At 38.9% G+C, this 22,675-nt stretch overlaps 2 protein-coding genes across 3 annotated transcripts; both read right to left on the bottom strand.

The window, feature by feature from the left end:
* Positions 1-600: 600 nt before the first annotated feature.
* Positions 601-12,811, bottom strand: LOC103478192 (lysosomal-associated transmembrane protein 4B-like). The gene is made up of 7 exons (XM_008431770.2): positions 12,527-12,811; positions 11,431-11,542; positions 9,659-9,732; positions 9,453-9,575; positions 9,255-9,353; positions 7,561-7,656; positions 601-2,404 (listed from the first exon to the last, which is right to left on the bottom strand). The coding sequence occupies exons 1-7, from the start codon at positions 12,635-12,637 to the stop codon at positions 2,318-2,320; spliced, it is 702 nt and encodes a 233-aa protein (XP_008429992.1). The 5' UTR covers positions 12,638-12,811; the 3' UTR covers positions 601-2,317.
* A 2,472-nt stretch (positions 12,812-15,283) lies between these two features.
* On the bottom strand, positions 15,284-22,153 carry LOC103478193 (protein LYRIC-like). 2 transcript variants are annotated; one of them, XM_008431771.2, is made up of 14 exons: positions 21,480-22,153; positions 21,144-21,263; positions 20,761-20,842; positions 20,395-20,574; positions 20,074-20,124; positions 19,752-19,892; positions 18,476-18,544; positions 18,297-18,365; positions 18,034-18,176; positions 16,850-16,966; positions 16,584-16,703; positions 16,214-16,340; positions 15,557-15,559; positions 15,284-15,440 (listed from the first exon to the last, which is right to left on the bottom strand). In XM_008431771.2, exons 1-14 carry the CDS (start codon positions 21,807-21,809, stop codon positions 15,376-15,378), a joined length of 1,617 nt encoding a protein of 538 aa, XP_008429993.1. In that variant the 5' UTR covers positions 21,810-22,153; the 3' UTR covers positions 15,284-15,375. The 2 variants fall into 2 exon arrangements, with proteins under 2 accessions (XP_008429993.1, XP_008429994.1); XM_008431772.2 differs by lacking the exon at positions 15,557-15,559 and having other exon boundaries at positions 21,480-22,150.
* Positions 22,154-22,675: the final 522 nt, after the last annotated feature.

The following is a 22,675-nucleotide window of genomic DNA, read 5'->3' as shown; positions in this document are numbered from 1 at the left end:
CATTCTTCTTACATTTCACAGCTGCGTAATACTGTGTGTCACGCTATTTTACAATGAAAGCCATGAATACTTATGTAAATGTGATTATCCTTAATAAATTCACCATAAATGTCTAAAATGTTATTCCATATTGTTAAAATAAAGTGTTTGTGTGTACAATTTGGAGGAAAGATTCATTTAATACAAGCTGGAGTAAGTAAGAATGTAACACAGGAGTATCAAACTTATTTTACTTTTGGCCACATCAAGATCAAGAAAGTACTTGAGGCAGAAAGCAATCATGAAACTACCTATAAAAAAAAAACTATTAAAATATTAACAGAAAGCTGTCTCTGCATTCGACGAGTTCCTCTTGAGATTAAATAATATTAAATATATTTTCACCTTCATGTACAGTAAAACTGTGATTTTATTAACAAAATAATATTTAAAAACACAACTAATTTCAGAGGTTACACATAAAAGCTTATGGCTGGCCGGATATGGAAAAAGTGAAGAGCTGTGAAAACTTTCCGTCGTACAGATAGGTCTCTCAGCTTAATGCACAAGCTGAGCTTTGAGCTGATTAGTACCAAATCTTGAAATAAAACACAACATCTGTTCAGGAAATTTGGTTTTAATAGACAAAAATATCACATCAATTATTTCCATAAAACAGAGACTTTTGCATCCTTGCAGAACGTTTTGTTTTCAGGCAGCAACAAGTCCTTCTGGTGGAACATGGTTGTGTAATGTTTACACAGAGCAAAAAGCAGCTTTTTTCTTTTTCTTTGATTGATAAAACACAAGCAGGACCTGCTTTTCCAACGCTCCAGTTTCCCCGCATTCACACAGCAAACTGATTTCAGATCAGCACCTCCAATGCTTTAAAAATAGAAAGTGAAGCTAAGCTAAGATGTTCTTCGTCGGTCGGTAGAAACGTGGTTAAAAGTTCACAACGCTACGATGCAGGTTACAGCCACGTAATCAGTCAAAAAGAACACAGAAAAAGAGGTGATATGCTTGGTGATGTACATTAGGGCAGCTCTTTGATCATGTCAGAATACAGGCAGATACATCTCTTTGGAAAACTTCAAGTTAAGGGGACACTTCATACACGAGCTGATAAAGTGCAACCCATTATAGAGAAAAAGAGAGAGAAAGAGAGAGTGAAGGCAATCCAACCCTGATCACGAGCAGACAAGACCGATACCGAATAACTCCGTATCCATTCCCACGCTGATCCATACCGTTCACTAGCTGCGTTTCCATTAACTATAGAATTGTGCACATTTAAATTCTAAAGATAAATTCGCTAAACAGAAACATGCCAATTTCGAAAAAACTCACTGGTTTCGATAAAAAGGTTTTTACAGTGTGATGAGGTGGTTCTTCAGTCAAATGAAATCCATGTATTTCATACAAAATAGATGTATAGATGTAACAGTTAACTTTTTTATGTGACTTTTTTCGCATTAAGTGATCAATAGCTGGATGTTACTACTGGCGGAAACGACAAAGAAGACGACGGGAAGTGGTAGCAGGATGATGGTGTGCTTTTTATTTTTTCTGACAACACGCTCTCCCAGAGCTCCCAACAGCTCTCCCAGAGCTCTCACAGCATTATATAGTTAATAAAAATATGTGTGTCATTCAAATGTTTTGAATCCATAACTCTTGTGTAAAATCGCAGACTATTATTTCCCCAAAACGCTGGATACGTAGGATCTGTAGATGCAATGTTTCTGATGAATTATGAATATTTCTAATGTAACTGTTTACATTCGTCGCCGCCATGTTTTGTAAAGACATTGCGTGAACAAACTTATTCATATGTGGCTTTAGCTTAATTTCTTATTTGATGGAAACACGTTTTTTCACAATTGCAAAATTTAGTTTCGTTTTTTTTTTTTTACAAAGATTTGTGCACATTTGTAATGGAAACACAGCTACTGTTACATTGAGCATAACATAAATATGACTAGATAAATCAGACCCATATAATACTGTTACAAACGCACAAAAAATAAATAGAATTCACAAAAATATATGTAATCTATGCGACTTCCTACAGCTTTCATGTCATTTCAGCCAGAATCTACAGCATACAATGCTATTCGCTCCTGGATAAACCTGGGAGGAAGAGAAATGATAAATTACAAGTTGGTCAGTAACGCCGAGATGGAATGGGAGATCGCTGAGCGATGTGTGCCATCGTGGATATTTGTGAACATAGTATTAACTGGAGAGGCAGTGTGGTGCGTCGTTTTGCTGGAGTGTGTCGTATCGAGTGCTAACGGGAGGATCCGATCTGCAGGATCCCAACATCGGAATGTTTTCATGCCGTCGCCTCAGTGGAGATGTAGGACGGAGGAGCCTGTTTGCATGGGACGCTGATGTTGTCATCATACGGAGGCAGCAGCACCTGCACATTAACAACAACAAAACACACAGGAGAATATTTTGATCAGCCTTCTTTTGTTTTTCATAAAGTATGTGGTGCAATGCACAGGCAACATCTAGCAGCAGAAAATGGGGGGAAAAAAATTTATAAATTATATATATATATATATATATATAGTAAGTATTACTACAGTAAGTATTACTGTACTACAGTAAGTATTACTAAATTAGAATGTTTGCCTAATATAGCTTTGTAACATTTAAAATTATTAAGCAGATGAACTTACGGTCTAATTTATAACTATAGTTAGAATACTTAAATTAAAAAGTACATATTGAGCAAATTTATATCAGGAATCTGTAGCGTTGTGATACTTGAAATTAGAATTGGACTCTAAACCAGACTGTTGATCCCATGTTCAAAGTCCTGGTCGTCATTTTCACTCAGTCTTCTCACGTCCAGACCACAGCTGATCCTGTTTAATTACTTTGAAAATTTCAACCCTGCCTCATGTTAGCCTGCAAGCAAAAGGACGACAGGCATGAGGAAACATAAAGGAGAAACATTATACAGTGCAAATATAAGGATAGGGACAGAGAAGAAAGGAAATGAAGAAACTTGAAAGAAACAAAGAATGAAAGAAAGAAAACAAAAAACAAAAGAAAGTTTGTTTTTAAGAGATCAGAGATGCAAACCCGAGATCCCATCAAATAAAATACCTAAGAGTCTTTAGCCTCCTCATTCAGCAGCTGAGTAAACCGACACCAGCTGAAGTCACTTCTCACCATGTGGCTGACAAAAACGTGAGCTCCCTGAACGGTTCATCTGGCTTCATATACAACACCATGTGTCTCACTGATGGGTCCCATGTTTTAAACAATAAGCCATTGAGAAAGTCCGTTCCTACAGACATGAACGGCCCTGGCCCTAAAACGCCTAACTGTTCACTTTTACCCGTGCATCATTTCTCATTTCTCTTCTTTCCTGGAAACCTACGGTGAAGTAGTTTCTGGTAGTTCTGTTTCATTTGTGCTAAATTTTATTTCTAACAAAAAGTAATAGCAGTCAGGAGAAACTTGCTGTAGCAGCTGATTCCCCTGACCGTCTTTGAGTTGATCTACACATATGATTTATTATTTGTATTTCTATTTTAAGATAAAACATTGCATATTTATTTCATCCTTTCAAACAAGAATTTTACTTCTATGTTTCCTATATGGTCGGTCGAGAATCACTCTGTCTTGAACAACCCAGAATCAAAATTTACTTTATTTTGTTTTTGTGAAGTTCTTCTGAAAATGCAATATTAAATATTATATAAAATATTCTACATTTTCCATTTTGTGCAAGTGTTGCAAAAAAATAAATAAATTACACATGTTCTTGACATTATAATGATGACCTGAAATTATTTTTAAAACATTTTATTTATTTATTTATTTTACATTTGTCAAATAAACCAACTTTGATACGCCCAATAAATAAATAAATAAATAAATAGCTCTTCCGAGTTGTTTTTTTTATTTGTTTTTTCAAAATTGCCATGTTTCCTTTAAGCAAATTTATTTTTGAAATATCAAAGTGCTCAATAATACGGCCAATGTGAACACAACTAATGATGTGACGAGCTGTGTTGGACACAGCTGTTGTTTTACTTTAGCACAAAACGCTACGAAAATGTATTTCGTTACAAAATGGATCAAATTTATACCTAAGCAGTGGTAGCAAATGTTGCCCCTCCCCCAACCACCACATCAACCTCATAAAGAGAAACGACCCTCATTTCGCGCTCTGATGCATTTTAATGGGAACCTTATTGCTTCTGTGTGGGAGTCAACCACTCAATGCTCGCCCAGGAATTCGTCCCACATGGACTCTTATTTGTGCACTTTCAACCTAAACCATCGTTTTTACTTCTGTTTCACCGCTCAGACTGTTAACCAAAAGCCACAGAGCGGTCTGCAGTGTGTGTGTGTGTGTGTGTGTACCGGGCTCTAATTGAATACGCCTTGTTTTAACTGAAAAAACATGAAACCTTGAGGCTGATGCTGGAAGATAAATGGACAGGTTCCTGTTGTCAGGCAGCAGAGAGGCCTCCTACTTCCCTTCTGCACCGCCAGGTGTTTTACTCATCAGGACCCTATAGACGCCCCCGCTTCCTAAACGTCCACGGCGACACATAAAACCACATGAAGTATAAATATGTGGAGTGTTTGCTTAAATGTGCTTGAAATGCTGCAGACTGGAAGCACATGTTCATCTAAATACATGTGAAACTGAACAAGGTAGAACACTGAAAAATAATAAGAAAACAGGTGGTCCAACTTTAAAAAACTAGTTCATTTGTTGCAAGTAATCACGTATGTATAGTAAGTTTCTTAAGTTGTCATGTAAAGCAAATGTAGGTAAAGTTTGACAAACTTAATTTGATTACGTGTAAAAAATTCATTCTTATTTTTAAGTCGAAGCTTCATTCTGTATTTCAGTGAAGTCAAAACAAATGACTTTCCCACAGTAAAGTTAAAGAACTTTTCAAAAGTTTTCAAGGTACGTCTTCAAACCACACTTTAGAAATAAAAGTACAAATTAGCTTAAAAAAAGACTGTTTCAATTCACTATTACATGTGTGCTATATCCTGTTCATCCAACGATGAACAGGATATTATTATGATGGGTAAACTGAAATATAGCAACTTTTTATGTCACAATTTTTATTTTATTATTTTTTTTTCTTATGTTTTCTGGCATTTAGCAAATAGAAATGATTTTTGGAAATTCAAAATGACCTAAAACAAGAAAAGTTTAATCTGATTTCACTTCACACAATGAGAAAAAATATATAAAAATCGCAGGTGTATTTTTATCATCCTTATATTTCTGGTTTCAACTGTAAAATAATGTTTTCCAAATGCGGGTTTTGAATCAAACATTAGACTACGCCGAGCAGACATGCTGGTCTCTATGGAGACAGGTATTAAGAGCTGATGGTCAAAGCAGGTGATTAGTGTTTCCACTGCCTCCGTCCTGTCGTGCTATAAGTGGTTCTAATTAGTGAGTGGGTGGCAGCAGTGGAGCCTCTGGTCTCCATCCAGGCTGCAGGCTGATGGCTTTGGCAGAGCGGAGCCTCGTCCCGGTTCGTCCAGCCTCTGTAAAGCCGCCTGCTGCCACAGAACGAACGCCTTTATGTTTCCTTCCTGCCTTCGACATGTTGGCTACGCAGCGGACAGACTGGCTAAAGCAGAAGGAAACCTACGCAGACGACAAAAACATGAGCGCAGGCCGGGACTGGATGAACGACAAGAAAAAAAANAATCTGTTTCTCTCCAGCTGTGAGGCGTATTGATGGATTTAGAGGTGGAAGAAAGAAACAAATCGACATTAAACACTGTTTCATGCTGGATACCGATATGCTGACATAAACACTGTGGAAATATGCTAAGTATATGTAAAATAAAATATATCTTCATGCGCCTTGAATTTTTTCTCGTTTTTGTCGCATATCGACTACAAAGTTGTATTTATTTTTTTTTATAATGGGTTTTCTTGCAAGAGATCAACACAAAATAGATAAGTGGAAGGAAGAGGAGGATTTTTTTTTAGAAATACAAATCTGAAAAGTGTGGCATGCGATTATGTTCAGCCACCTCTTTTGCACGATACCCCCAAATAAAGTCAAGTCCAAGTGAATTTGTCAATTACAACTCAGTAAATAGTTTATGTAAAAATAGTCTCTGCATCCGAGTGGTGAGTAATTCTTAAAATGAATTCATATTGAACGTCTCTTCACAAGTAGAACAGCATTCACTCCTCTTGTGTGAATAGGAGGAGTGAGATTTTTTTTTGTTAGCAACTTAAGACTGCAGATGATTTTTCTTCCACTTTTTCTTCACTTAAACTCAAAACAAAAACAGTGAGTTCTGTGGTTGATGTGTGACTGAACGTGAAGCAGTTAAAGGGGGGATCAGCAGTTCTGCGAAACGCTGTAAATGTTGTGCATATTTATGGTAATACAGTTTATTCTTCCACAGAACTATCTGCTTTTTACGTATTCCGATCTGATGCGGAAATCGTCTTTACAGGTATTGTTAATAAAAGTTGTTTGCACAGCTGTTCGCTGGACATGAAAACTGACAGAGATATTAGTGTTGAAGAGGAGGAGCTCAGGTGGCCGTTGAAGAGGAGGAGCTCAGGTGGCCGCTGGAACGCCTGCAGCACAGCTGGGCTGCCAGAAGACATAAACTCAGGGTTTTTTTCTCTTCTCCAGCTTCTGTCTAAAGTTTCTGTTCTCACTGGAGAAACGGGAATAAATCTCATTTAGAGCCACAAATGTTAAATGATGTTTTGGGAAAAGCTTTTTTTTTTTTAGTAAATATCTACATAGGAAATTTGTTGAACTACAATTTTATTTCTATTTTTTGATTTAAAACAAATTCAAATGTTTGCAAAAAAAGATGAATGCATTTTCTTCTATGATATATTGATATAACTATGTAAGAAAAAAAGCATATAGTTTCCAAAGTAATGACAAGAGCTGCTACTTTTAGAGTCATTCTGTTGTAGAAGTTTTGTGCAATTACTCATTGAAAAAACTGGGGAAAACATAAAAACCTTTGTTAATATAGCTATACTTAAAAACATTAGTTAGTTTAGAAAAATTTTGTGGAACACAGCTAAAACACAAAATCTTACCGAGTATTTTAGTCGAGTTTCTAGTGTGAATATCTCAAAACACTTAAAATAAGACAAAACTAACTCATAATTAAGTTTTAAGGGATGATATAAGAGCTTATTTAAGTCAATAGTCCCTTAATATTAATGAAGAAGTTCTAGTTCCTCTGGTAGATTATTTTACTTATAGTATTTTCCCATCTCAGTCTGTCGATGAAATTAGAACTTTTTCATCAATAGTAAGGAATCATAGACTTAAAACAAGCTCCTATATTTTGTTGAAAACTTACCTACTATGAGTTTGTTTTGTCTTATTTTAAGTCTTCTAATACATTTGCACTAGAAACTAGACTAAAAAAATACTTGGTAAGATTTTGTGTTTTTGCAGTGAAGCTCCAGAGTCACAAGTTGCGAACTGAGTGACAACGTTCCTGAAATAAATGGGCTCTTTTTTTTGTGATTTAATTGGATTTATTGAACGTGTGTGTAGACGGTAGACAGTGACTCACTGTGGTGTCGTTGGTGGTGACGTAGAGCAGGATTTCAGAACCGCCCCTGCCGCTCACGTATCTGTAGCAGTTCCACACGCAGGCGATCAGGTAGGCCTGGGATGGGACAGGAGAAAAGCAAAGGAGGACCTCAGATGACCTCATACCAACTCTACCAACTGGGAAAAATGTTGAAGAGTTTACAAAACTAATCGACGATAATTGGTGATTCTAGGCAGACACGTTTGTATTCACAAGACAGAAACCGAGCAGCAGTCCGTTTAATATTTCTCTAAGAGTTCATGTAAATTTGCAGTCGGGTCGCCTCATCCCCAGAGAAGCTGTGTTAAATGCAGACATGCGTGCTGCACTACATGAGCAGCACGCCTCGCAGCGCATGAAAGGCTGGAGTTGGTTCTCAGCTTACTGGATTTGCCTGAGACCCATCCATCATTTAGCAGAAGAAGGAGAAACAAGCTCCTGTTGTGTTCTTTATCCACAGGATCCTTTCTGCTCTCGGCAGGCGGATCGTCACTGGAGCTCCTCTGTTCAACACAACACCATCTGCCGCGTCCATCCACCCGTCCATCTGCTCCACGGCCCAAAGCCACTCTGAGCGCGCTTTGCTTTCTTACTGTCACAGCCCAATTAGATGAGCCGGTGTGATTTAAAGAGGCCTTCGCAGGAAGGAAAAAGATCAGCTTCCTGGGGCGGGGCAGGGAGGGGCGGAGCTGGGTGGGCTGGGGCAGGAAGGGGCGGAGCTGGGAGGGCAGGAGGCGTTGGGGCGGGGCAAGGAGGAATGGGGCTGGGTCATTTAACCTCCCAGCTCTCTGCAGAGGAGGATCAGTGTGTGATCAGGATGATGGTTTGTAGATAACACAAACCATGAAAGAGTTTTCTTCAGCTGGGTGGAGATCAATAATGCAGCACAGCCCCTCCCTTGCCTATTGCTGCACACTACAGTCATATTCAGTGAATTAGAAAATATGTCCAGATGAGACTTGCTTGTCAAACTGAAAGTACCTTTTGAAAGTAGCAACCTTTAACCACATACTTTTAAATAAGCCCACATTTCTGTTTTTAAAAATATTTCTTTAATTGGTTTGACGTAATACTCTAATTTTAATTCTTACGTTTTCATTAGCCTTACGTGGAAAATCATCATGAGTAACAAACATCAATCTGTGTGGAATGAATCGAGATGATATGTTTCACTTTGTGATAAAGTTATTACTCTAAAGATTATTACAGAAAGAAATTATAATATTTTACACACTAAGCATTTGAAAACTACTAAATTTAACATACATTGTATTATTAAGAATCAATATAATTTTAGCAACACAGTAATTGAGAAGTGGGAAAAATTCCACAGAAACTATTTAATACTCAATAATTTTATAATTTTTACACAATGTTAATTATATGTAATTTTTTCGCTTTAACTTCTTTTTATAAAATAGAAACAAAAATATTATAAAATTACATTTCTCTATGTTTCGATTATCACATATCTATTAATAAATGTGCGTCTTAGTATCATGCTGTAATTTCATTACTGCCTATGAAAACTTAAAAACACCTAAACGGTGCTCAAATAGACTTCCAACTCAGAATATGTGAAAGAAATATTATAAAAAGTATTTATACTGATAAAAAAAACCACTTTTGAATGTATGCCTGGGTTCTTACTATGAAGTCAAAGAAGGTTTTACCTTAAAGCCGATGATGCAGCCGATGAAGAGCAGCACAACGAGGACCAGGCAGATGTTACTGAGCGCAGCCACTTCCTCTTTGTAAGGGAAATTATCCGGCTGCAAACGAATAAAAAAAACAAAAAAACATCATTAAACAGCCAACAGGTAAGCATAAAGGAGCGTGCCTCTTTTTTACTTATATGATGTGACTCTTACCAGCTGCTGCAGGTAATCCTGTATTGTGTTTGGATACACCACAATGCTGACAGCCACCAGGGCGTTGAGAGCAAAGTCAAATATTTGGTAGCAGAAAAAGGGGATGATCCACGCGGCACGCAGCTGTGGCAAAAACATTTGTGAGACAGAAAGGTAGAATTCTTCCACAGAAAAAAATGATATTACAAAATAACCATTAAGTTTACCTTATATGCACCATATGTTGCCATTCCACATATAAGGATCATCAACAGGGAGATTGCTGAGGCAATGCACATGTCTGCAATAGCAAAAGAATTTAAAAAAATATTAGAAATTCAAACTAGAAATAGAAACAATAAAGGTATGCCGCATCTGTCAAGCAGAAAAGGTTTAAACCTCAGTTTTTTGGCTCACTCGCTGTTTGTTTTACCTCACATCACCCTCAGCGTAACAGAGGAAAACCAATAACTCTGTTACGTAAAATAAGAGCTTGGTACAATCAGATAAAGCACCGGCAGTACTGGAACAGTTCACCGAGACAACATCTTGCGCGTCATGTGAATCAATAACTTATTATCCAGCATTTCTTTAATAAACTGTAGCTGAGTCATCCAGTGAATCACACCTAGTCCAGAAAATATGTCCCTTTGTTTGCAGCGACTAATTTACCTGAATGTCAAGAGAGCTGACAGAATTAGAACCTGAGAATTTTGAACACCAAAAATGAAAGTGCGACTGCAGACCTCATTTGCAATTAATCTCGTTTGTATTTGTATTTAGACAATAAGTATTCTTATCAATTTTTTTTCAATCTGGTTTGCAAGTATATTCCCATATTGTTCTTTAAATGTTATAAATTTAAGTAAATAAGTGTGATTAAATTTTTTTTCCAAAATAGAGCAATTGTGCAATAATACTCTATTTTGTGTCAGCTAATCTGGACATGTGTGGCTGGACTGTTGGTGGCTATTAGCCATGTTTGCTAATAGTGGACAACAAATTTAGCTAACATACAGCAAAAAGTTACTTTTAACTTCTAGTCTTTGTCTCCTGGTGAATTTAAATCCATTCAAACAAATGCAAAGCAAACATCAGGATGTTGTGTTAAAAAAAGCCGTTTCCAGTTTCCTTAGTCTCTACAAAAATACGTAGCTGCCATTAATTATATGTTCAGAGTAGATAATCATAAGTCATAATGAAAATAATATTTTTATTGATTGTGTAGAGTGGTCTTGGTTGACGGTGTTAGTTTTCTTATTGAGTAAAATTAATAGATTATCTCAAATCAGCAGATAGTAACAGTCACTACATAGACGTTCTCTCTAACCTTTAGTGTTTGTCCAGCCTTGGCACTGAAAACTCCTCAGACAAATAAATCACACTAAAGTGTTCTAGTTTTCGTGTGTGTTTTAAAAGAAGAGGCTGTATGTGGAACACAGCCGGCCTTACAGGGAAACTCTAATCCTGGGACTTTATAGTCGTTCTGAATCAGGGAATCTGAATGAATGCCATGTGGTGGCGGTAAACAAGACCAGAGCACTCCTGGACTAAGACGGATTTATCTAATTCTTTGGACAGATGGAAAGTAGGTTTGCATGACTGTGCTTTGGGGTGTTAAAGTCACACAAAGGTGTTTACTGTCCACTACTTAGAGAGGTAGTCTACTAAAACAGTCAAATGTCGCATTAGTTTCACAGAGAAAACCATAAAGTAATCAGAAAATCTAGCTTCAAACAGAGCATAAACAACACTTAACTTGTGGATTAATCAACAATTCATTTTACAGCAAAAGTACCAAAGGCGTACTAGATACAGTGCCGTGGAGTATTATTGACACTAGCATCCCTTAAATTTTCCCATATTTTTTTGTTACAGTAACAAACTTCAATGTATTTTAGTATGGTTTTGTATGATAGACCAAGTAGTGCACAGTAGCGAGTTGGGTGGAAAACACACTGTGACGTTCTACTTATAACTTTGTTTTTAGGATACTTACTGGCATCATCCATGACATCCAGGTCATTGGCCAACTCGGCACTGGTCAGATGGTACTTTTCTGGATCACTGAGGGCCGTGAGCAGGATGAGTAACACCACGGCATTGATGAGCTTAGGAACAGAGGACATATGGGTAAGAAACAGGCAAAGTACAGTGGAGTTGTAGAGCTTATATGAACTCTAGGTTTTGTGCAGATGTAAAGTGGATACTGGAACATTAAAGGTCTGCTTGGAAATGTGTGTATTTTGTACAACACAATCTCTGGCCTGTGCAGTTCATTATGCTGATTACTCATTCATCCCTATTGATGGGGTGAAGCAACGGAACATTCTTCGCATTCAATAGGCAACCTGATACCAGACCTGCTACCTGAAGAGACCTGCTGCTGATTTATTAATAGCAGGTAGAGAAAGGATTTTTCCACATGGCCTTTAAATTTACTTCAAAAGGCTGCTGGGTTTTCTCCTCATTTTCAATTAGGAGACAATAACCTGGAATAAACTGTGATAGTTGGATACACTTAGCTGCACATGTCATCTGGACCATAAATTATGACAGAAATTATTGCGATGAAAGAAAACATTGTTATTTTGAGACCATTTTACGTAATGTGTAGATAACGGCATAATAATTCAAATTCAGCCCTCTACAAAAAAGTTCCAAGTTTGTAATGAACACTTTATCCTGTACAATGAAAATATTTTAAATGTATATAAAAAATAACAATAAAAAAAGACCAAAAACAATACATTGAAAATTAAACCCAACGCAACCGAACCGTAAATAAATTAGATTACAAAGTCTCTTTAAAACAAAATAGCCCTTCAAAAAATATGAATCGTCAGAATGGACATTATTGGGGGGCTTTTAACTTATCGATTAATTGATTAATTGCTTATTACGACAGGCTTACAAACCCATAAAAATGACCAGAATACCCTGGAATAATATTTCATCCTTTTGTTCCAACAAAAGGATGGATACTGTACTGTACTCCAGTACAGTATCCAACCTGAATTCCTCCAACGAGGCCACTCTGCCCCGCTGCTGCCGAATGTCTACAGGGATGCAGTGGGACACAGACGGATGCTCACCATATACCAGACCCCCAGGATGATGGTTCCTGTGCGGACATGGCAGCACAGGCAGCAGCTTGTGGAGAACCAGCGGTCCCACGGGGACATCATCATCTTGTCTGTGAGCATTTACACGCAGAGTCGGTGACGGGTCGGGTCGGGTCGGGAAGAAAAGCAGTCGCCTCGTCGTCCGAAGCACGTCCGCCGAGTCTCACCGAGAAATGACGAGAAGCAAAGCCATCCGCTGTTGGTCTATCGGTTGTTTACTCATCGCTTGAGCGGATTATAAACGCGCTGCCGCGTCAAGTTCGACACCATTTGAGGCGGAAAGCGGAAATCTGATTCCAAATTAAAACGCTGAATTTCACGTTGACGCAAAAATGTTTAACAAATTACTCGAATAGGGATTTTTTGAAATTTTATTACACGTTTTCAGTGTACTTTTTCTTCTTCAGGTGAAGGAAGGAATTATTTAGCTGGTGTCGAACTGTGAACTTTACTCAGAAGCTGGATCTTCTTCATTTTAATTAGGAAAATTCTTTGGGGTGAAACAAAGACCCTTTATTTTATTTATTTATTTATTTATTTATTTATTTATTTATTTTTGAGGGGAAGGGTCTATTTTTTGGAGACAATAGCTACAAAAGAAATTAATCGAGTTTGCAGACCCTGTTCAAGTTTTGGTGTAATTACTTCAGCTTAAATAATTTTGAAGAGTACTTCCGGTGAATCACCGGCTAATCTGTGCTATCTTGATTGGACAACAAGGATGCCCTCAGTGCTGTTGATGATTAACACCCGAAAGGAGATGGACTCAAATCCGATTATGTAATGCAGGTTCGAGAAAGTTACTAAACGGATTAAACTCAGAACATGAATCTGGAAATTACGGGTCAATTCTTTATACAGATCCGTTTATTTATTTATTTTTTCTTTACCGTTGAAGCTGTGTTAAAAGATAAAGCAGCCTAACGTTGCTATATAATTCGTAATATTTCACAGGGCAAATAATTGATAGAAGAGTAATAGAAATCCAACAGACATAGCGGTCATCACATGCTGTTCGAACAGCTGATTCAATGTAATTTAATCGTTAAATGCAGGGAGTGTGAGTGACATCATTCATTCTGTGGAAAACAGATCGCTCTTATGGAGACAGTAAACTACAGTGCCTTGCGAAAGTATTCGGCCCCCTTGAACTTTTAAACCTTTTGCTGCTTTTCAGGCTTCAAACGCCCCACTTTGCAGTGTTTTGTTAAAACAGTTTAAAATATCTAATAAATTTTGTTCCATCTCACGATTGTGTCCCACTTGTTGATTCTTCACAAAAGAATAAAAATTTTAGATCTTCATGTTTGAAGCAGTGAGGGAAGACATCTCTAATTGAGCGGACTTGCCATTTACGTTTTAAAAAGGAATTTTAAAAAGCATTACCTGTAGAATCATTACCTGGCTGTTAATGCTCTAAATACAGGGTGCAGCTGCTGCCGAGTTACATATTTGCAGGCACATAAAGAAAAAAGGTACATGAAATATTAGTGGGGACTGTCCCCTTCATGCCAGAGTCCTTCAGGAAGTTACACCTATGCATTAATCCAACAGAAAACTAGATTACATCATATGTGGTAAAAACCAAGAAATGTAGATGCATTGTTAAATACTACAGTTCTGTAATGGAATCCATCACTGCAGGTGTCAGCCATTGATATTTAGCAGTGTATATCAATGGGTCAACTCCCTACACCTCATTCATTTAATCATAGAATAAACAGTGATTGCACAATAAATGAGTAGTTCAGGGACGCTCAATATTATTCAGTTTATTGAGTAAAAGTCGGGAGTTTTCCTGGCTTATTTTTTTCATTATTTGATTTGAAACAGAACAGAAACATAAAGGCTATAAGGATTCAAAATTTACTCATACAGTATTTAAGATTTACACTTATTTTAAATAAAAGTATATACTATACCAATTCATCATAAGATTGTAAAAGTGGTAGTAATTAGACCAAAGATAGAAAAACTGGCCTTTATTTAGTCTTTTTACATATGGCTTTAGCTTTTCTTTTATTACAAACAAGTTTTACAAAAAGATTCGGAGGACTTCTGAATCAAGCAGAGGTGGAAAACCAAAAAAAAAAAAAAAAACCTAAGAGGCTGACAACAATGACGTGTTTGCCATCAGAGGCCCCTCCACCCCTGCAGCATGGCTGCGGCTGACAGCAACTGGCCGTAAAAAAGACAGCAAGAGAACATTTTGTCGACACACGGCAGCAAAACGGACGAGACGAACCAGATGGACAGAGGTGGTGACATTTTTTCCAGAATCACAGGAAGAAAAAGCAAGAAACGTAGAGCCGACGCGAGTCCCTTTTCTGTGCCTGACGAGGCTCATTTACATCACGACAGTTTACAACTTGTAGAGCTTCCAACCGTTGGTCTGAAACCGCCGACATCGGAGCAGGATAAAAGAAGGCTGCGTCACCCCATTCGGCCCAGTGTTGTGAGCGCCACCACCACAGGATTTCTAAACTTCATCAGTATTTTTCCTACAGGTCTAAGGACTAAATTACAGCTCCTTCAGTTATTTAATTCAGTGAAATTAGAAGACGTTATCAGAAAGATCAAATGCATACATAGAAATCATCAACACCTCATCACATTAGATTGCACTGCATTAAAATTTCAGTTTTCAAGGATCCACCAAACTGGCACATGATGTGTATTAAAAAAAAAAAAAAAAGTCGTTTTCAGACACGATTTTTTTTCTCCTGGTAAAGTTCGTCAACGGCGACCGTCGTTCCAAGTCCCTGTCAGAGAAGGTGTTGCATAAGCAGGATGTGAAGTCTCTTGCATACGGAGGCGTCTCATGTCTCTCTCCTTGCCTTCTTCTTCTTCGCAGGTTTGGGCACTTGGCTCTCCTCGGTTTTTTCTGTGGAAACGAGGCAAAAACCTTCAACGCATGAGGTAGAAAGTTAAATCATGGAAAACTAGTTGTTTTGAAAAGTTGGAGCATTATAGAACTCTTGGATTCCAAAAAAACCCAACTTTCTGTGATTTTTCTTTTAGTTTCTAAGTACTTTGCAATCTTTTGGGAACAAGTCTGACTTCAGCATTTAAAATGCCTAATCCAAGACATTTTGTACTTACCTGACCAAATTACCCTAACTCCTATAATGAGCTCAGTAGATGAGCAGTTCCACCAGGTGTTTGCTAATTGCTACTGGCTAGTCTGAAGGAGCTGAGTTCAGTTATAAAGTAGAGCTGCTCTGTGAGGCAGAAACTTGGAAACTGCAACTCTGAGAAGGAGCTGCGTCTTAAAAGACGGAGCTAGGTCCTGCCAGGTGTTTGGTTGCCATGGGAGATTAAAGTATTTATTGAAAATGTATGAAAGAATCAAGGCAACACTCCAGATATGTTATAATGTAATGTGAAGGAAAAAAAAAATTGATTTATCATGATACAGTTCCTTCAATAACTCCTATTACAATTTTTCTTTTTTACCAAATAGAAAATTTTAAATAAATTCAGTTTTTGGTTGTTAACTTTGAAAACAAAATTTACTGATTCATTAGTTTTTATGAATCAGTAAATTTTTATGAATCAGCAAAAAGTACAAGTTTTGCTTATTACACTGCAAGCATAAGCAAAACATGCCTGAACAGCGCCCCCTGGAGAAGCATTGGACCGAGTGTGAGTTCTTACTTTGCTGTGTCGGAGCAGGAAGGTTGTTCTGCTTGGCATCGGGCTCTCCATCGGTTGGCTTCTGTGGCACTTGTGTGACAGGGGGTTTCTGGGATATGGTGTCCTTCACGGGTCGATCTCCTCTCGCCTGTTCAGAGAAGGAAACAAAAAACTTTTACATTATTATTGGGGCGGGTGGAGGAGGGGAGAGAGCTGGAAAAAAAAAATCTGTATAGAATAAAGATGGACCAAAAAACACTCTGCTTGTGACAGTTAAGGCAAATTATCTTATTTCAACCGTTTGTTGAATCCAGATGAGCTTATGAGGGAATGAGCCATAACAAGGCTTATCCAATCCCATGCCCCGTCCTGCCCTGGCCGCCCCACTGACCTCCACAGCAGCTGCCTTGACAGGCTGGACGGCAGCAGCGTTCTCCTGAACAGGTGGTGGCTTCTTCATCGAAACGGCAGGTGCAGGTGTCGCTTCCGCTTCCTTCGTCGGCTCGTCCACCTTCACAGGACGTGGGACAGAGGAGGAAATTAAATTGTACTATTTGGGAAATTTAGCCAAGTACAAACAAGTTCAATACCATTTGATTGATTCCACAGCCAAAGTGACCTTATGAATTCCTCCAGCGGTTAGAGTTTTATCTTTACCTGGCCAGGTGTTCCTCCCTCCTCGGAAGTCTTCTTCTTCTTCTTTTTCTTCTTTTTAGTTTTGGCTGCTCCATCAGTAGTGGCATCACCTTTGTCCTTATCATCTTCATCATCCTCCTTTAAACAATGAAAGGGATAAACAAAAAAAAAAAAGTCTAAGAACCGTAAACACTAAACAGAAAAAAACAGAGCTTTGTGAAGGTACTTGGAACTTCTTCTAAGTCACAAGTTGTATCAATTTAGCTTCTTCTTCAAGAAGTTAAAATACACTTGAGTTACTTTGGAACCCAAAACTGTAAAGAATTATATTTGGAAATGCTACAATTACTTTGGCAACTTTTAGACCCTACCATATATTAAGATATTTAAAAAAACACACATGGGGATGGAGATGGTGTTTGTATGTCAAATGTCCAGTGTGCCAGGAGTTGTTGTTTTTTTGACAACTTTTTGAACTTGTATGATCAGATGAAGTTAACTTTTGTTTACATTCAAGTTGTACAAAATTAACTCTTATTATTTTGTCCATATCTTTGCAAGAAATAAATTTGTAAAGAATCAAGTCGGAAAAGAGTTCAGGAATAAACCACCTATTTCCACCTGTTGCCTTTTCTAAAGAGCATTTTTGGCTTTAGAACTTAAAAAGCTGCAGTGTAGGCAGCCTTATTATTATTATTATTATCATTTTTACTTAATTTTTTTTAACTGAACCGAAACACACTGAATTCCGCAGCAGATCTACATGTCAAGGTTGTCATAACCAACCTGCGTCCCTCTCCTTCACTATGTTTTTCATTAAAACTTTCTCCTAACCTGTGAACCGTGACACTCTTGAATGTTGTTATCTAGTTGTGTTGACAGTTAGTAGCAAAGTACTGCATTCCTTTATACATCACATGCACATTTAAGATTTAGCACGTTATGTTGACAACTTGGCAGCTAAAACCAATGGTAGTCATCGTCGGTGAGTAGTCTTTTTTGCCCTCCAGCAGGAAGCTGGGTAGCTGGATCTTGTGTGCCTGACATCACAACTTGCAATATGTCTGTTTATTTATTTATTTTACATAAAATCTCTTTATGTACAAAGAAGCATAATTATTATAAGTTAGCAAAATATGGACAGGTATACCCATCAGTTTCCAGCTAACTTCCATTAAGTTAATCAGGATGGTGTGTGGACTCACAGCCGCTGCGATCAGAGCAGCCTTGTCTGGCTCAGGGAGGAGCGGCTCCTGAAGCTGGGCCGGCTCGGCGGTGGGCTCCTCGTAGTTCCCCCAGGCTTCAGATGGAGCGTTCCAATCAGAGCTGGGGTCGGCCGAACCTCCATCTGAAAAACACACATATTGACCGGCTGGATCTTGACCACGATGGCACGTTACTTCAAATGAAAGGCTTTAAGAGAAAAAGGAAAGGAAAGGAGAGGAAAAAAAATAAAAACATAGCGTACTGAGTCCAGACCACTCATCCTCCACTCTGGGCTGATTGAGCCAGGTCAGGTCGCTCACAGGTTGGGCCTCTACAAAACACAACCAGTTCATCAAATAAACAGAGGAGGGAAAAAAAAAAAACTTAGAAGACTTCGCCATCTAGTGGCGAGTCACTCTACAAAATGAGCAGCAAACTTACGAGGAACTCCCAGACCGCTTAGACACACCAGATTGAGTTCTGGTGAGGGAACCGGCACAGCCCACGACTCTGAAACACAGACACACATTTCACACATACACGCGTAGTGACAGTGCGACTCGATTCAGTTACTAAATGACTGAAACTCAACCAAGAAATCTACTTGGCTACATTTGTATTTTCCAGTGGGTCAGGGATAAACTCTACAGTCAAGTATTAAAGGATCTTGGGCTCAAACAGGTCTTCCAAATGGACAATGACCCAAAGCATACAGCAAAAAAGATTACAAAGTGTCTTAAGCACAACAAAGTCAATGATTTTATTAGGGCTGGAACGATTCCTCAAACGATTATAGTACCTTGATTATTAAAATTCCTCGAGGAACATTTATCTGCCTCAAAGTTTAATTAAATTATGTTTTTTCTGTAGCACAGTGTGTTCCCCTCGGATCATTATTTGTGATGATGGGACAGCGCTCTTACTTCCGCCTATGAGTTGTTGTGAAGTGCTAGCAGGATGGTGGTGAATTGTTTGGCGTTTTGTGAGGGTTTGGGGACAAATAAGGATCGTTGAATTTTGAGGTGCGATGGTTGGAGTACAACAGATTTTTTGCTGTCGGAATGGTGGGAATATGAGAAAGAGAGAGAGAGAGAGAGAGAGAGAGAGAGAGAGAGAGATCCGATTCCTCGATTAATCGTAAAAATATTCTATAGAGTACTCGATTACTAACATATTCTTTTACAACAGCCCTAGTTTTTATACACATCCAATACAAAGTCCTGATCTCAGTTGTGTGAAGACGTTGTGGGTAGATCTGAACAGGTGTGTGAAAGTGAGGCGGCCTGCAAAATGGACTCGGGTCAACCTGTTCTGTCAGGAGAAACGGACCAGAACTCCAGAAAACTACTGAGGAAGGAAACCCCAAAAAAGTCATACTGTTTGTAAACCTCTGATTTTGAACACACTAATAAATAAATCGCTAACATCTTGCATTCTTGTAAAGCAAGAGAAGCTTGATCCGATTAGGTCTCTTGATTTGGTTGAATTTTATCGAGAAGGATAAGAATAACAACAATATGAATGTGAAACATTTTAGACATGTTGAAAACAAGTAACATTCTACAGAGAATCCTCCCCAAAATATATTTTATTTTGTGCTTGTAGTGCAAAAAAATGGAAAAGTAATAGCTAAAAATTCTAACTATTAATATCGTTCCAAAACAATGTCATACCAAGTAAAAAAAAACAACAAAAAAAAAAACAAAAACATGTTTACCATCTGAACCTGCTCTCCAAAGTGAAGCCGTTTGCCTCTGGGTTGTCCAGGAACTCGTCTTTGGAGCAGCGCTCTGTGGTGCGACCTTCACTGCCTTATCAGCGGTGGCAGCGGCCACCTCCGGCACCACGCTGCTGTTAGCTAACAGCAAAGAATAAAAATGAATAAATAAATAAATAAAAAAAACACAAAATAAACTGCACTGGAAAGACTTCAGATTTCAAGGACTTATGTCCGTTCCCCTACATAAAGCTGCTCTCGCAAAGGGTTGAGAGTCTGAATCAATAAGTCGTCAAAGTGAGACGCTTGTGCTGGTAATTACCTTGAGAGACAGCAGCTTCAGCCTTCTCTGCCTTCGCTTTTGCAGATTCTCCTGGGAACAGAAACAGGTCAACAAAGGTCACGAGCGCCATCCACGTGAGGCTGTTTTAAAAGGGTAAACACACTCGGCCCCTTCAGGGAAGGCTCACAGAAGATTTAATTCCCCGTGGTAATCATATTTTTAGTACGCCTCATCAACAGGAGACCAACCAGGGAGAGGCGAAAACAAAAAAACACAAAATAACTGAACTTGTTTAAGCCGCTGTGGGCCACAGGAAACCTTCACATTTCATCTGAAACCCGAGATAACAACAAATGTAACCTTTTTTCTTCTTCTGGCTGGCAGGAGGTGCAGGTGGCGCCGCGGAGGCTCTGGGCTGCTCCGGCGGAGCGTTCACAGGTGTGTCTCCTCCTCCAGGACTGGCGGAGCCGTCGCTCGAGTTCTTATCTTTCTTGCGCTGTTCACGTTTCTCCTTGTTGCTGACCTTGGTCTCCCATGTGCCTGAAAACGCACACTTCACAGCGTTAAAGGACTGATTATGGTTCAGAAAAAACATGCGGCTGCAGTTACGCATGAAGAGTGCTGAAGCATTTAAATTTAATGCAAGACATGAAAAATTATGTAATACAGATTTACATCCATTTACCACTGATTAAACAATAATTTTTTATATATATATAATTTCACCTTCTTCTGGTTCTTTGCCATCCCCAGTTGCTGCCTTGGTCTCCTTCACAGCTGGTTTGGCCTTCTTTTTGGACTTCTTTGTCTGTAAATATGCAATATGAATAGGGTTAAAATGTACAATTTATTACACAGGAACAAGAAAAAGGAAAAAACATGGATAACACTGTGACAAGGGGAAAGAAATCCCTGAAATTCATAAAGACTGCTAAATCAGCTAATGTACTGAACCTCATATCTCAGTCTATGGACTTTCACAATGTGGAATGCACTTTCCTGCTCTGCGTTTATATGAATGTACCAAAAATTGCGAAGCTTTTCTTAGTAGGGTGCAACATTTGACGCAGATGTAATCAGGAAAAGAAATGTTTCCCATTCAGAATTACCTCTGCAACCTTGTCGGTCTTGACTTGCGGTGGGGGAGCCTGGTGATGTGGCACTCTCTCCTCGCACGCTGTGGCTCCTTCCTGTGCTTCAGCAACAGCTCTCCCATTCGGCTGAGCTTTCTAAGAATATACAGAAGAATAAAGAACGCCATAAAGTCTCTTAATAATCAAACCAACATTCAGTTGAAAATAAAAGCTTTTAATAGAGCCAACTCCCTCTCGAGCCAGTGGCTAGCTAGGTTAGCCGTCACATTGCTGCAACTGTCACAGTGGCGTTAGCCTGTCAACTAGCCCCGCAAACAGCGCGGCTCAACAGCCCCGTTTTCATTCACCCACCTTCTCTGCCTTCTTCTTCTTTTTCTTCGGTTCCTCCGCTTTCACGGGCTTACTGGCTCCCCGTTTTCCCTCCACCCCGTCGTCCACAGGACTTACAGCTGGTCGCTTCCTGAAGATAGTCCGACAGACTGAGGCCCACAGGGCGACCATCAGCAGTAGCCCGCTGCATGCCGCAAGGAGGATTATCCATGGCGGAATAAGCTCCGGCTTCAGTCCCACGTCCACGCCGAATTCGGAGCGGAGCCACTCCAGGCCTTTGGTCAACAGTTCATTCAGACGGCTTGTAAGCAGCCTGAGCTGCTGAGAGGCCGCGTCCTGCCACTGCTCCATCCCTCTTTATTTCAGACAACAGACTGATTATTCACGCTGCGCTCACCGCTACTCGCGGAGCTAGCAAGCCACGCTAGCTAAAAATAACGGAACGACTCCGACATGATGGCAAACAATGAAATCATCAGCCAGCAGCATCGGCCAAGATGGGGACACTGCTGACTCACAGGACCTTGAACGCGCCGCCGAGAGAGAGTATATCAGCTAACTGGCCAGTGAGCCAACAGTTATCATTATTAGCTTATGTGCCCTTAATCTGAGCAGCACAATACATCTAATGTGACCGCGCAAACAGCAAGTTCACCTCATATGGCTCCGTTAAGACTGGAGAAATGCTGCGTTCAATGCGGTAGGAAAAATCAACATTCCAGGCTGTACACCGTATAAACGAGTCGTAGGATTCCAAAAAAAAGATTGAATAAGTTTTAGATATTGCACCACAAAATATATCATTAAAAAATCTCGGCAAAGACAGGAAAATAGTTGCATGAGACGAGCCCTAGATTTGTGTCACTAGATTCCTCAGCCCAATTATTTTACTGTACAAAAATAGCCACACATAATATGCCGTTGTTTTAATAGATTTTACTTTCAAATTGTGTCACCCAAAGACGTTAATATAATCACATACTTGATTCAAAAACAAAACAAAAAAAAAATCTACACCAGTTCTGTTAAATGGGACGGTGCAAGGACCTGATTAGTTGAGGCACGGTTTACAAAAAAAATAGTCGAAGATTTTCTTATATATAGCTACTTAAGAGAATTGCTATATTATTTTCCTTCAGTATTGTTTAACATTCTTGTGACAGAAAACAATTATATTTAAAAAAAAAAAGGGCATTCTAAATCAAGCCAAAGAAACA

The sequence above is a fragment of the Poecilia reticulata genome, linkage group LG16, assembly GCF_000633615.1.
Source record: "Poecilia reticulata strain Guanapo linkage group LG16, Guppy_female_1.0+MT, whole genome shotgun sequence".
Classification (NCBI taxonomy): Eukaryota; Metazoa; Chordata; class Actinopteri; order Cyprinodontiformes; family Poeciliidae; genus Poecilia; species Poecilia reticulata.
The sequence above is the reverse complement of the archived record's forward strand: the minus strand, read 5'-3'. Positions and strand labels throughout refer to the sequence as shown.

What these genes read in the sequence shown, in the direction of transcription:
- LOC103478192 (XM_008431770.2), bottom strand. Translation starts at nt 12,637, where the DNA reads ATGCTCACAGACAAGATGATGATGTCCCCGTGGGACCGCTGGTTCTCC. An exon ending in AGGATTACCTGCAGCAGCTG is followed by an intron (nt 9,354 to 9,452) that starts GTAAGAGTCACA and finishes ATTCGTTTGCAG; the next exon opens with CCGGATAATTTCCCTTACAA. An exon ending in TCACCACCAACGACACCACA is followed by an intron (nt 2,405 to 7,560) that starts GTGAGTCACTGT and finishes GTTAATGTGCAG; the next exon opens with GTGCTGCTGCCTCCGTATGA.
- LOC103478193 (XM_008431771.2), bottom strand. Translation starts at nt 21,809, where the DNA reads ATGGAGCAGTGGCAGGACGCGGCCTCTCAGCAGCTCAGGCTGCTTACA. An exon ending in AGAAGAAGAAGGCAGAGAAG is followed by an intron (nt 21,264 to 21,479) that starts GTGGGTGAATGA and finishes GTATATTCTTAG; the next exon opens with AAAGCTCAGCCGAATGGGAG. An exon ending in TCAAGGCAGCTGCTGTGGAG is followed by an intron (nt 16,341 to 16,583) that starts GTCAGTGGGGCG and finishes TTCTCTGAACAG; the next exon opens with GCGAGAGGAGATCGACCCGT.